The following is a 14,432-nucleotide window of genomic DNA, read 5'->3' on the forward strand; positions in this document are numbered from 1 at the left end:
AGGACCTTCAGGAGGCACCAGACAACTGAAACCCACAAGATCACCACACCAGGTGCCTCCTTGCCTTGTCCTAGTTCCAGTTTTCTTACACATTGTTACATTTCTTTCCTGCTACATAAACTCCCAGTGTTAGTCAGTCAGAGAGATGGACTTGAGACTGAGCTCCCATCTCCTCGGCTGCAGCACCCGATTAAAGCCTTATTCCTTGGCAATACTTAGCATCTCAGTGATTGGCTTTCTGTGTGGTGAGCAGCAGGACCGAGACCGAACCCCTGGTGTTTCAATAACATCGGTACTGCCAGGAAACTGTTAGGCATGCAGATTCTCAGCCCCACCTTGGGGGCGTTGTCATGGATGCCCACTCTCCCTCCACAGCACCCCTTTCCTGCACAGTGCTGGCAGGGCAGGTCTCGGGGCCCCAGGCTGCTATGCAGGTGACGAGTAAAGAACACACATCCCTTGGCATCTGCTCAGGGTCCCTTAGGGGATGCCCAGGCTCTGTCTCTCTTGCCCACTCCCTGCCTTATCTTATAACTCACCCTGTACAAGCCTGGTCCACACAGGAGGGAGGAGGCTTGGTGGACACTTACAGAGACAGAGAAGACAACAGGGGAGTGTTGGTGGTGTGGTGGCCACCGGGGGTTTACCTGGGGCTCAGGTACGGTCCGTTCAGCAACATTGGGCTTGAATGACTGGGCGGGGTAGTAGAGGAGGAAACACATGCTGAGTGCTGTGAGACCCTCATCTGAGCACTTGTTCACATCGGCCCCACAGTCCAGGAGAAGGTCCACAATGTCGTTGTGGCAGTGAGTCTGGAGGGAAATGAGGCGGGACTCAGGATGATGTGCCTGGCCCTCAAGGGTGGGAAGGGTCACCGGGTGTCCTGATGCCCTCATGAGGCCACCCCATGGCAGGGCAGGAATCAGTGCTCATTCGGGAGCTTGGCAAAGGGACAAGTGTGGGACAGAGGAATGGAACGGGCACTCTGCCCCAAACCCTTCTGCACTGGACCACGAGTGTCACGCTCAGCTGAGTGAGTTTCTGCTGAACGGCAAGGTGGAGGTGTGGACACATCAGTGTCCCCATGTACCTCAGCTCTGCTCCTGCAGAGGGGGCCACAGAGAGCCACCCACATGTGTGACCCTCACAGCTAAGCTCCTACGGGCACCAGCCGGGAGGGTGTGGGGCTTACGGCAGCCGCAGCAAGCACAGTGTAGCCCTTTGCGTCCGCCACGTCGGCACTAGCAAAGTTGCCCTTCAGGATCCTACAAATCCAGTCGTGGTTCCCTTCCTCAGCCTTTAGGATCATCTCCATGGAAAGCCGCTCTTTGGGCCCACAGGGTGCAAAGCCGCTGCGCTTCCCCTCCAGGATGGCGCCCATGTTCCAGCTGGTGTGAGCTGGCTTGTTCCTGGCAACACAACAAGTTTCAGTGGTCCTAGACCAGGTTCTGCACCTCCCACGAGAAAGGGTCCAGCTGGACCACCTCCCTCCAATGCCTCTCCTTCTTGTGGCTCAGCCCCCCACTGTTCACTCCTCAGGCACCCTGAGTGCTGGCAGCTGCACCCCCAGCTGCTCACGATCCACTAGGTTGCACACGTTGGCGCGGACATGCCACCTGGAGGTCAAGATGCTTGGGCTATATGTCTGTCCCAGCAGGAATGTGCTGGTTGCGAGTACATCCATGCATCTCTGATTCATCTGGGTCACTGGGTGTTTGCTAAGAAATGGGCTGTAACAGCAAAGGCCCTGGGTAGGAAGGAGACCAACATACATGTGGTTCCAGTCTCAGCACCAACACCCGCATTCCACCCTCTGCTCATCCATTTTTGTCTGAGTAGACAACACGCACATCTCATGGCTTACTCACCACACAACACTGATGCCTCCTGGTGTGTACACAACCCCTTTTCACAATCGAGAACCTGTGCATTATAGATGCTTCTGTACCTAACAGTCTTCAACAATTACAAGCCCAGTTGATGTTTGCATGATGGATGGATGGATGGTTGGGTAGGTGGATATATGTTGCATGAGTGAATTGATGGATGAATGGATGTGTGGGTGGATGAATGGACAGGTGGGTGGGAAGATGGATGGATGGGTAGGTGGGAGGGTGGATGGATGGGTGGGTGGATGAATAGATGGATGAGTGGGTGGGTGGATGAATGGGTGTCACATTGGTGGATTGATGGATGAATGGATGGGTGGGTGGGTGGATGCAAGATGCATGAATAGATTGATGGATGGATAATGGGTAAGTGAGTGGATGACTGGGTAGGTAGGTGGGTAGATGAATGGATAGTTGGATGAATGGATGGGTGGACTGATGGATGAATGGATGGGTGGGTGGGTGGGTAGATGAATGAGTAGGTAGATGGGTAGGTGAATGGATGGCTGGATGAATGGATGTTCCATGGGTGGATTGATGGATGAAGGGGTGGGTGGGTGGATCAGTGTTGCATGAGTATACTGATGGATGAATGGATGGAAAGGTGGGTGAGTGGGTGAATTAATGGATAGGTGGGTGGGCAGATGAGTGGATGGCTGGATGAATGGATGTTACGTGGGTGGATTGATGGATGACTGGATGGGTAGGTGGGTGGACAAATGGGTAGGTGGGTGGGTAGATGAATGGATGGCTGCATGAATGGATATTCCATGCGTGAATTGATGGATGAATGGATGGCTGGGAGGGTGGATGAATGGGTAGGTGTGTGGGTGGATTGATGGATGAATGGATGGGTGGGTGGGTGGATGAATGTTGCATGAGTAGGTTGATGGATGAATGGATGGGTGGGTGGGTGAATGGGTAGGTAGGTGGATAGATGAATGGATGGCTAGATGAATGGATGTGGCATGGGTGGATTGATGGATGACTGGATGGGCTGGTGAGTGGATGAATGGGTAGGTGGGTGGGTAGATGAATGGATGGTTGGTTGGATGAATGAATGTTACATGGTTGGATTGATGGATGAATGGATGGGTGGGTGGATGAATGCTGCATGAGTAGACTGATGAATGGATGGGTGGGTAGGTGAATGGGTAGGTGGGTGGGTAGATGAATGGCTGGCTAGATGAATGAATGTTGCATGTGTGGATTGATGGATCACTGGATGGGTGGGTGGGTGTATGAATGGGCAGGTGGGTGGGTAGATGAATCGATGGCTGGATGAAAGGATACTGCATGCATGAATTGATGGATGAATGGATGGGTGGGTGGGTGGATGAATGGGTAGGTGTGTGGGTAGATGAACAGATGCCTGAATGAATGGATGTTGCATGGGTGTATTGATGGATGAATGGATGGTAGGTGGGTGGGTGATTGGGTGGGTGGATGGATCAATGAATGAAAAAGCAGCCACTTATTCTCAGAAAATACGCATTCTGAAACAGTTTAGTGACATCCGAGGTCAATATTTAGGAAAGGAATTAAAGTGTTCTTGAATATTTTAACTTTTAAAAATTAAACACTTCAGCCGGGCACAGTGGCTCATGCTTATAATCCCAACACTTTGGGAGGCTGAGGCGGGTGGATCATGAGGTCAGGAGTTCAAGACCAGCCTGGCCAATATGGTGAAACCCCGTCTCTACTAAAAATACAAAAATTAGCTGGGCGTGGTGGCAGACACCTGTAATCCCAGCTACTCGGGAGGCTGAGGCAAAGAACTGCTTGAACCCAGGAGGCAGAGGTTGCAGTGAGCCAAGATCGCGCCACTGCACTCCAGCCTCGGTGACAGAGTGAGACTCTGTGTCTGCACCCTTCCCCCCCCAAAAAAATTAAACACTTCTCCTTAGGTAGTGGCTGACTTTTCTGGAGCTCTGGGTAGGGTAGGAGGGTTTTCGGAAGACCAATAGAGCAGAGCATCTTTTCACGCCATCCTTGGACAAGTCAAAGGCTTGTCCCACAAGGGTGGGAGCACAGGGCCCCAACACCACTACTGCCCTGTGCTCCCACCCTTGGCTCTCAGGCAGATCCCTTACCACCATATAACAGTAAGAACAAACCCTGCTCTCCATGTCAACCGAGAGGAGACTTGGCCCGTAGAACACCTAGGCGCTGATGCAATGGTCGGGGCAGGGCACTAGCTATGGCCTGCACAAGGGGAAATGCACAGGGCCCAGGGCCAGGACTCACCATTAGCTCCACAGGCTCAGGAGATTCTCCCCAGCCACATCCCCCGCCAGGTTCCACACCAGCCTCGGGACTCCCCTAGCTGCATGTTCACCAAACCACCTTCTGATCACTCCTGTCCCCAAGAGTGGGCAGGTGGGATCCTGAGACCCTCATTCCCCTGCACAGACATCCAGGGCCCCAGGACCCGGCCTGCCTCCCAGCTCCAGTCAGCAGGGGCTTTCCCTCCCTTCATTATCACCCACACCAGTCATTTAATGGGAGGAGTGTGTTTAGGTCACCCTGAGGGAGCACTGTCAGTGGCAGCTGGCCGGGGACCTTAGGAACCTGCCTAGGGCAGCCCGCACAGTGCAGGGCCCTAGGGGAGAAGCAGTAGCAGACTAGTCACCTGAACTTGTAAGTTTGCTTCTGGATTTTGACCAACAAAGGGGTCTCATTGATTATGAACCACGGTTCTCCATCCTCAATGAACGGAGGAATTTCATTGAGGAAGATGCGGGCGTCCAGCTCTTTGCGGAAAGAGCTTGTCATGGGCAGGTGGTCACTGTTGGTCGAGTAGACATACATTTCTGGAGGCAGCGTTAGGTTGTCATTCAGAAGAAACCGCTTATACTCATAGAAAAAGGGGTCCTGTCCCTCCTGCAGTCCCCACTCTGTTTTCTCCTCTTCTGAGAGGCTGATCCTGGCAGGGCTGTGGGTGATGAAGCTGGAGAACTCAGGGTAGCTGAGGAGGGAGAAGCCACTGGGGATCTGGGTGCACAGCTTGATGAGCTGCTCTCGGAACCACAGCCCCACGTCCTGGCTGCCATCAGGGTAGGTCTCGACGCCTGGCCCAAACCGCTGGTCCGCTTTGTACAGCCCCTGCCAAGGAAACGCAATAGGCCGAGGAGAGATGATGCAACCCGGCTGCACATGTGATCATGTTTGTAACATCAAAAGAAATCCCAAAAAAGAAAACTTTCCCAAGAAATGCATGCATTCACCCAGTAAACATCTCTGGAGGCTTAGGCTGTGCTGCCCAGGGACCGAGGCGGACCAGCTCTTCCGAGGAACAGGAAGGAGGGCACTCCAGAGAGCGCATGGAGGGGCAAGGGGGCAGCCAGGGAGGTCTCAATGGCCTCTGAGGTGAGGACATGATGGAAGTCTCATGGTGAAAGCGTGTCAGAGGTGCCAGATCTGGGTTCAATTAGGGAACCCAGCCCAAACACCCCGACAGGCTGGGGCAGCAGTGGGTGGGGAGGAAGTATGCAGGCAGCAGGTCAGGTATGACCCAAGAAGGGGCAGGAGAAGGAGGAGGAGATAGAGGAAAGGAAGAGGAGGAGGAGGAAGGAGGGAAGAGCAGGAAAGGAGGCCAAAGGGAGGAGGGGAGGAGCGAAGGGAAGGAGAAAGAGGGGGACAGAGGAAGAAGGGGAGCCAATCCTCGCTTCCAGGAACCCAGCAGCTCCCAGGCCTTTGCATGTGGGCAGTGGAGGCCACAGTGCAAGAGAGGAAGAAAGCACCCAGGAGGGCCTCACAAAACAACCAGTGAGCGGCCACTGCCAGGTGCCCAGGGCAGGGAGCACAGTCAGGGGCCTGCTGCCCAGGGGAGGTGCATCTTCCAGAGATGGCATTGAAGGATGCCTGGAGGGCCTGGTGGGCAGAGGAGACAGCACAGGAAAAGGCACTGAGGCCTGCAACAGTGGGCAGCAGGGACGCTTCCCTCCCTGGGGCCCGCATGCTCATCCATGGAATAGGAATACTCCCATCTCAGAGGTCTCCACCTGATGTGGTTTGGATCTGTGTCCCCACCCAAATCCCAACCCACCCAAATCCCATGTCAAATTGTAATCCCCAGTGTTGCAGGTGGGGCCTGGTGGGGGGTGACTGGATCACAGGGGTGTATCCTGCATGAGCAGTTTAGCCCCATGCCCTTGGTGCTGCCCTCCTGATAGGGCGTTCTCGTGAGATCTGCTTGTTTAAAAACATGTGGCACCTCCTCCCCCACTTGCTCCTGCTCCCACCACATGATGTGCCTGCTCCCCGTTCACCTTCCAACATGACCGGAAGCTTCTTGAGGCTGTCCCAGCCATGCTTCCTGTATAGCCTGCAGAACCATGAGCCAACTGCACCTCTTTTCTTTATAAATTACCCAGCCTCAGGTATTTCTTTGCGGCAACGTGAGAATGGCCTAATACACCACCCATGCTACACACCCGCCTGAGCATCTCCAGCTGCAAGCCCAGGCTGGGTGCTTGGGGATGTGTGGCTTCATGAGGCCCCTGCCCACAAGCAGCTTGCAGCCTGGAAGAGGAGGCAGAAAATGAAATGAAGGGAAGCGTGCTCAGGCTGGCTTTGCTTTGCAAGGGAGTTGGGCAGTGGGACTGTTTCCAGAAGAGCCTTTGGGGCGGCTCAGTGGGGTGGAGGTGGAGAGAAGTGACAGGTGAGGTTGGGCCATAGGCAGGTTCCAGGCAGGTCTGGAGGGCCTGGTGGGCATAGCAAGGGGGCTGCACATTCGCCGCAGGAGCTTCAGAGAGCCCCTGAGGAGGCGTAAGTCACTGGATCAGATGGGCCGGGAAAACCTTGGGGGTAGAGCAAGAAAAGGGGGCCATGGGCAAGGAGGCAGCAGCGAGAAAACAGCCCCCATGATTAATGTTGAGGTCAGGGGGCTACGACCAGGGCCCCGTGGTTCTGCTTCTGGGGCCCGTCATAAGGAAATCATCACAGACCGACCAGGACCCCGTGGTTCTGCTTCTGGGGCCCGCCATAAGGAAATCATCACAGACCGACCAGGGCCCCGTGGTTCTGCTTCTGGGGCCCGCCATAAGGAAATCATCACAGACCGACCAGGGCCCCGTGGTTCTGCTTCTGGGGCCCGTCATAAGGAAATCATCACAGACCGACCAGGGCCCCGTGGTTCTGCTTCTGGGGCCCGTCATAAGGAAATCATCACAGACCGACCAGGGCCCCGTGGTTCTGCTTCTGGGGCCCGTCATAAGGAAATCATCACAGACCGACCAGGGCCCCGTGGTTCTGCTTCTGGGGCCCGTCATAAGGAAATCATCACAGACCGACCAGGGCCCCGTGGTTCTGCTTCTGGGGCCCGCCATAAGGAAATCATCACAGACCGACCAGGGCCCCGTGGTTCTGCTTCTGGGGCCCGTCATAAGGAAATCATCACAGACCGACCAGGGCCCCGTGGTTCTGCTTCTGGGGCCCGTCATAAGGAAATCATCACAGACCGACCAGGGCCCCGTGGTTCTGCTTCTGGGGCCCGTCATAAGGAAATCATCACAGACCGACCAGGGCCCCGTGGTTCTGCTTCTGGGGCCCGTCATAAGGAAATCATCACAGACCGACCAGGGCCCCGTGGTTCTGCTTCTGGGGCCCGTCATAAGGAAATCATCACAGACCGACCAGGGCCCCGTGGTTCTGCTTCTGGGGCCCGTCATAAGGAAATCATCACAGACCGACCAGGACCCCGTGGTTCTGCTTCTGGGGCCCGTCATAAGGAAATCATCACAGACCGACCAGGACCCCGTGGTTCTGCTTCTGGGGCCCGTCATAAGGAAATCATCACAGACCGACCAGGGCCCCGTGGTTCTGCTTCTGGGGCCCGTCATAAGGAAATCATCACAGACCGACCAGGGCCCCGTGGTTCTGCTTCTGGGGCCCGTCATAAGGAAATCATCACAGACCGACCAGGGCCCCGTGGTTCTGCTTCTGGGGCCCGCCATAAGGAAATCATCACAGACCGACCAGGGCCCCGTGGTTCTGCTTCTGGGGCCCGCCATAAGGAAATCATCACAGACCGACCAGGGCCCCGTGGTTCTGCTTCTGGGGCCCGCCATAAGGAAATCATCACAGACCGACCAGGGCCCCGTGGTTCTGCTTCTGGGGCCCGTCATAAGGAAATCATCACAGACCGACCAGGGCCCCGTGGTTCTGCTTCTGGGGCCCGTCATAAGGAAATCATCACAGACCGACCAGAACCCCGTGGTTCTGCTTCTGGGGCCCGCCATAAGGAAATCATCACAGACCGACCAGGGCCCCGTGGTTCTGCTTCTGGGGCCCGTCATAAGGAAATCATCACAGACACAGTCACAAACTTGTCACCACAGCAATATACCCAAGAGCAGATAATAATCATAGTAACCCCAAGGTTAAATAAAGGAGACTGTGTCCACGGGACGCAACATAATGCAGGCCTTAGAAAGCCTGATTTTGATAGAAATTTACTTTTTGGCCAAACAATACCACTTCTAGGAAGGCTGACCAAAGATCACCAGCAAAAGTGCAGAAAGATTCCTGTGCAAGACTTTTCACCACAGCTCAGCATGGCACAACAAAGACAGGGAAACGCCCACATCCTCAGTCCTTCCTCAGCAGCTGCATGAAGAGGCAAGTCGGCCTCAAGGAGGAGAACATGGAAGCGCGGTCACGGCCCAGAGGGCACCTCCCACCGCCCACAGGAAAGGAGCGTGTGTGCACACTGCTACTGCTTTGCGAATGCAAAGATGAGCCCCAAGCTATGAAAAGGGCACAGGTGGCAAGGGAGGAATCAAGATGGAGGAGAAAGGGCTCCAAGCTGGACTCCTCTGTCCAGACCTTGTTTTCTAGATTTGGCTTTGGAACAATGTAATTTTTTTGCATAATTAAAAAGCAAAATGAAAGAAAGATATTAAAAACAGAATCCCAAGAAAGCAAAATAAAGCAAGTGGATGCAGCTCTACATCTCAGTGGTGGATTATCCAGACAGGAATCATTCCATGAGGCCCCAAGCATGGGGATGAGTGCACATTGCTGTGGGACGAGCCCTGGGGACAGAAAGAGTAGCAGGGAAGCCTTGCACTGTTTCTAGTCATCATCATGGTAGCAATAGCTCTGTCTGGTTTTTATTATTGTGACGCAACCATACATATGTTATGAGAAAAAGCAAACAAGAACTTTGTCAATGATTAGAAACCAAGATTTTTACACCTAAGAGAAAAGAAATGCAATACCACAGCTGTAAAGTAAAAGCCTGTACTCCTAAACTGGAATTGGAAACATCAGTATGAAAATGTATTTTTTCATTAAAAAGAGTCTTTTCTGGATCGTTCTATTGAAAAAGTCTAGAAATAACTAGCCAATGTGGTAGTAATGAGCACCCAAATTATGGTCTCCAAGTACCATGTCCCACTCAACAGATAAACAACTGATTGCAGGTTCAGAGCAGAAAATGTACAAAGGAGCCTGGAACTTCTTGCCACAGCAGAAAGCAAGAAAGCTATGCATATTCATGTCTAGAGGCACATGCCAGGATAAAAAAAAAGAAAACTATCAACACTGGAACACCTACTGGAGATATGTCAGAATCTCGAAAGCTAAAGAGGCCATCCCTGGCCGAGGATGGGACAATTTGGGCATCCAAATCCTAATAACCTCAGTGGACTGAAACACATCAAATATATTAAAATCCATACATTCATAAAGAATCCAAAAAGAGAAACTAACACTCTGATCGCCATTGAAGGGTGTCAGGAGACTCAATCTCCACAAAAAAATTTACAAATTGTGCTGGTGTGATGACGCACACCTGTAAGCGCAGCTACTCAGAGGCTGAGTTGGGAGGCTCGCTTGAGACCAGAAGTTCAAGGCTGCAGTGAGCTATGATCACACCACTGCACTCCAGCCTGGGCAACAGAGTGAGCCCCTGTCTCAATACATACATAAATACAATAATAAAATAAAGTAAAAAAAAAAAAAAAAGTCATTGTTAAGAAAAGTGAAAAGGCAAGCCACTACTGGAATAAAATGTTTATAAATATCAGAATATATATAAAGAACTCTGTAAGTCCATAAGAACATAAATAACCCAATTAATAATCAGTAAAACAAATAAACAAACACTTCACCATAGAAGATATATAGATAACAAATAAGAATATGAAAAAATGTCCAACATCATTAGTCACTGGAGCACTAAAAATTCAAACCATAATAACATACCACATACACCCATGAGAATGGCTGAAATAAAAAGACTGGCAATATCAAGTGTTGACAAGGATGTGAAACAACTGGAACTTTCGTATCTTGATGACTAAATGCAAACTGGCACAGTCACTTTGAACAACAGTTTGGCCATTTCTTATAAAATGTACCATACACTTACTGTTTTGACCAGCAACCCCACTCTTGGGTATTTATCCAAGTGAAAACAAACATATATGTCCACTTCCGATCAGCTGTTTATTATTTATTCATAGAAACCAAAAATTTGGAAGAAGTCAAATATGCATTTATTGGTGAATCAATAAAAATTTTGTGTTATATCCATGCAATGGAATACTACCCCATAATTTTTTTAAATTGACTGAAATATGTAAAACATGTATGAGTCTCAAAAGAATCATGCCCTAAGCAAAAGAAATCAAACATAAAATACTACACCCAGTAAAATTGTATGTATATAAAATTATAGAAACAGGGAAACTACAATGACAAAAAGCAGATTAGTAGTTGTCAATGGCTAGAGGGTGGAGGTAGGGGTTTACTATAAAGGAGCTGGAAAAAATTCTAGGGGCTGATGGAAATATTCTAAATCATGATCAAGGTGGTAGTGAAATGACTATATGCATTTGCTCAAAATTCACTGAGTTGGTTACTTAAAATCAGTAAATCATGTTGCATGCAAATTTTCTCTCAATAAAACTGACTAAAAAATGGAAAAAATACTAAGAAAATAATTTTAGTGGAAGAATAGCATGTTCAATATATAAAAATGGAAGACACAGAAATGAGACATAGAGGGTATTGTGAGTAGGTCTAACATACCTGCAACTGGAGTACCAGAGAGAGAGGAGAGAGAATGAGGCACAGGCAATATTTGAAGAAATAATAGTTGAGAATTTTCCAGATCCACAAATGGAAACATCACATTGAAACTGTAGAAAACCAAAGAAAGACAAAATCTCAAAGCAGCCAAAGAAGAGAGAGAATATGTTCAAAAGAGCAATAGGCTGACAGCTGACTTCTCAACAGCAAAGATGGAAGCCAGGAAACAACGGAGTAGAATCTTCACTGTGCTCAAGAAAATAACTGTCAACCTAGAACTCTGTCCTGTGGGGATATTCTTCAAGAACTGAGGCAAAAACAACTGATTCTCAGACAAGCAAAAACTGACAGAATACCATCTTCAAATACACATTCAAATTCTAAGGGTATTCTTCAGGCAGAAAGAAAGTGACACTTTGGGGAAAGCAATTGTACAAAAAAAGTAATTAATTAAATTCAGGGAGAGTGACTCTTGATAAAAGACCAGAAACACAGGAAGGAGTAAGAGCAGAGAAGGTGACAATACTTGGGTAAATCTAAAAATGCTGACTATAATAAGTTCTCAGAGAGACTAGATAGATAGACATAGATATAAAGCCACTCTTATTGGGGGTATGACTAACATGTAAAAAGCTGCACATACCTGTATACATTTGATGAGTTTAGGAGTAACTTTACAGCCATGAATCCATCACCACCATCAAGGCCACAGAAATATCCATCACCACCCAAAGTTTCCTCCAATCCCCCCTATATATGTCCTCAAATTCCTGGGCTCAAGCGAGCCTCCCACCTCAGACTCCTGAGTAGCTAGGACTACAGGTGCACGCCATCATGCCCAACTAATTTTTCTTATTTTTATTTTGTAGAGACGAGGTCTCACTATTGCTCAGGCTGGTCTTGAACCCCTGGCCTCAAGTGATCCTCCTGCCTTGGCCTTCCAAAGTATTAGGATTACAGGCATGGGCCCCCACACCTGGGCCCCTTATATATTTTTAATGGATCCCAATAGCAGCGTAGAATTCAAAAAGGGATAAATGGAGTTAAAAAATAGTCTAAGTTTCATACATTTTCCTAGAAAATTAAACGTATCTATAAATACTAGAATTAGTGTATCAAGAATGCATGCTGTAATTTTTAGGGTGTTGCTAAAATAATAGAAAAAGAGTGTATAACTTTGAAGTGATAATGTGAAAACAAGATTTTTTTTTTAAATACCATATCAACCCAAATGAAGATGAGAAAAAAGAGAAGAAATGTATAACAGGTAGAACAAAGAAAAAGTGCATAATAAGATAGTAGGCATAAAGCAAGTGTATTACTATGAGATGTACATGGTCTAAAATCAGAGTTGTACAAAAGAAAAATCATGAGCTAAGTATAATTTAAAATTTTTACAGTAAGCAAATGGAAGCTGGTAGAATTATTTTTTTAAAATATTTTTATTTAACTCAATCTTTCTAAAATATCATTTCAACATATATTTAATATTCAAAATTGTTGATGTATCTTATATTCGATTTTTCTTAATAATTCTTCAAGATCTGGTGTGTGGTTCACATTCACAGCACCCCTGAACTTGGCCCAGCCACATTTCAAGTGCTCAGGAGACATGCATGGCTAGTGGCCACCACATTGGACAATGCAGGTCTAAATGACCAGTGACAATTATTGGGCTGGATTTCAATAAACACACACACACACTTATTTTAGGTAAAGTGATGCATCATGAAAAAAATACAAAAAAATGTAAAATGAAGAAATATCTAAAACATAATGAAACAGAAAGGTTGAAAGTAAAGTTATAGAGAAAGACGCATCACAGGAAAAATACTGGAGTCCCTCCGTATCTGCAGTTTTGCTTTCCACAGTTTCAGTTACTCATGGTCAACCATACTCCCAAAATATTAAATGGAAAATTCCAAAAATGAACAATTCATAAGTTTTAAATTACATGCCATTCTGCATATCGAGATGAAATCTCACAGCATCCTGCCTAGTCCTGCCTGAGATGTGAATCATGCCTTTATCCAGTGTCTCCACACTCCATACACTGCCCACCTACTTGTCACTTAGTAGCCACTTCAATTATTAGATATAAAAAACCTAGTATATATAAGGCTTGATGCTATCCACAGTTTCAGGCATCCACTGGAGCTTATCCACAGTTTCGGGCATCCATTGGGGCTCTTGATATGCATCCTCGCCTAGAAGGCAGGACTTGACTCCTGTAATCCCAGAAAGCTAATGTAGCCTTGTTAATGTCTACAAATTAGACTTTGGGTCATAAACCATGGCAAGAGATTTTTTTACTGGCTCATGCCTGCAATCCTAAACCTTTGGGAGGCTGAGGCAGGAGGAACACTTGAGTCCGGGAGTTTGAGACCAGCCTGGGCAACATAGTGAGAACTCTACAAAACATAAAAGAATTAACCCAGCATGGTGATGCATGCCTGTGGTCCCAGCTCCTAGGGAGGCTGAGGTGGGAGGATCACCTGAGCCCAGGAGGCCAATGCTGCAGCGAGCCATGGTCGCACCACTGCACCCCAGCCTGGGCAACACGGCAAGACCCTGTCTCAAAGATGATCACTTCATAATAATAATAGATTCAACCTACAGGGAGATATACTAATTCAAAAGTTTGACTCTTCTAACAATATGGTCTCAAAATAAATAAAGCAAAATTTGACAGAATTATAAGAATAATAAATCCACAGTGAGAGATTCTAACATACCTTTCTCAGTCACCAATGGAATGAGCAGTCAAAAAAAGCATATCAGATTTAGACAAGATGGGGCATGGTGGCTCACACCAATAATCCCAGCACTTTCGGAGGCTGAGGTGGGAGGATCACTTGAGCCCAGGAGTTCAAAACCAACCAGGGCAACATAGCAAGACCCCATCTCTACAAAAATAAAATTATCAGGGTGTGATGGTGCATGCCTATGGTCCCAGCTACTCAGGAGGCTAAGGCAAAGGATTGCTTGAGCCTGGGAGGTCAGGGCTTCAGTGAGCTGTGTCGATGAAAAAAGTCAAACTGTGTAAAATGTTTTAAGAGATTTATTCTGAGCCAAATGTGAGTGACCACGGCCCATGACACAGCCCTCAGGAGGTCCTCAGAACATGTGCCCAAGGTGGTTGGGGTACAGCTTGGTTTTATATGTTTTAGGGAGGCATGAGACATCAAACAAATACATTTAGGAAATACATTGGTTTAGTTCAGAAAGGTGGAACAAATCAAAGTGGGGGCTTTTAGGCTATAGGTAAATTTAAATATTTTCTGGTTGACAATTGGTTGAGTTTATCTGAACCCAGTTTACTTGGGATCAATGGAAAGGAATGTTCAGGTTAGGATAAAGAACCAAGTTTTATTGTGCAGAGGAATCTCTCAAGATAGCAGATTTCAGAGAAAGAGCAGGTTGTAAAATGTTTCTTATGGGACCTAAAAGGGTGCCTGGCTCTTAGATGATTATCTCCTGGATCTGGAAAGAAAGGAAGGAAAA

At 48.2% G+C, this 14,432-nt stretch overlaps 1 protein-coding gene across 19 annotated transcripts in view; it reads right to left on the minus strand.

Annotated features, from left to right (window-relative positions):
• ANKMY1 (ankyrin repeat and MYND domain containing 1) overlaps nt 1-14,432 on the minus strand; it is a 100,365-nt gene that overhangs the window by 61,532 nt on the left and 24,401 nt on the right. For all 19 annotated transcript variants that reach the window (XM_054550114.2, XM_054550109.2, XM_054550110.1 and 16 more), the window contains 3 exons: nt 4,522-4,994; nt 1,193-1,409; nt 648-812 (listed from right to left, as the gene is read on the minus strand). In XM_054550114.2, coding sequence (XP_054406089.1) covers nt 648-812; nt 1,193-1,409; nt 4,522-4,994 — 855 coding nt within the window. The remainder of the gene's footprint in view (nt 1-647; nt 813-1,192; nt 1,410-4,521; nt 4,995-14,432) is intronic.

This window comes from Pongo abelii, chromosome 11 (genome assembly GCF_028885655.2).
Source record: "Pongo abelii isolate AG06213 chromosome 11, NHGRI_mPonAbe1-v2.0_pri, whole genome shotgun sequence".
NCBI lineage: Eukaryota > Metazoa > Chordata > Mammalia > Primates > Hominidae > Pongo > Pongo abelii.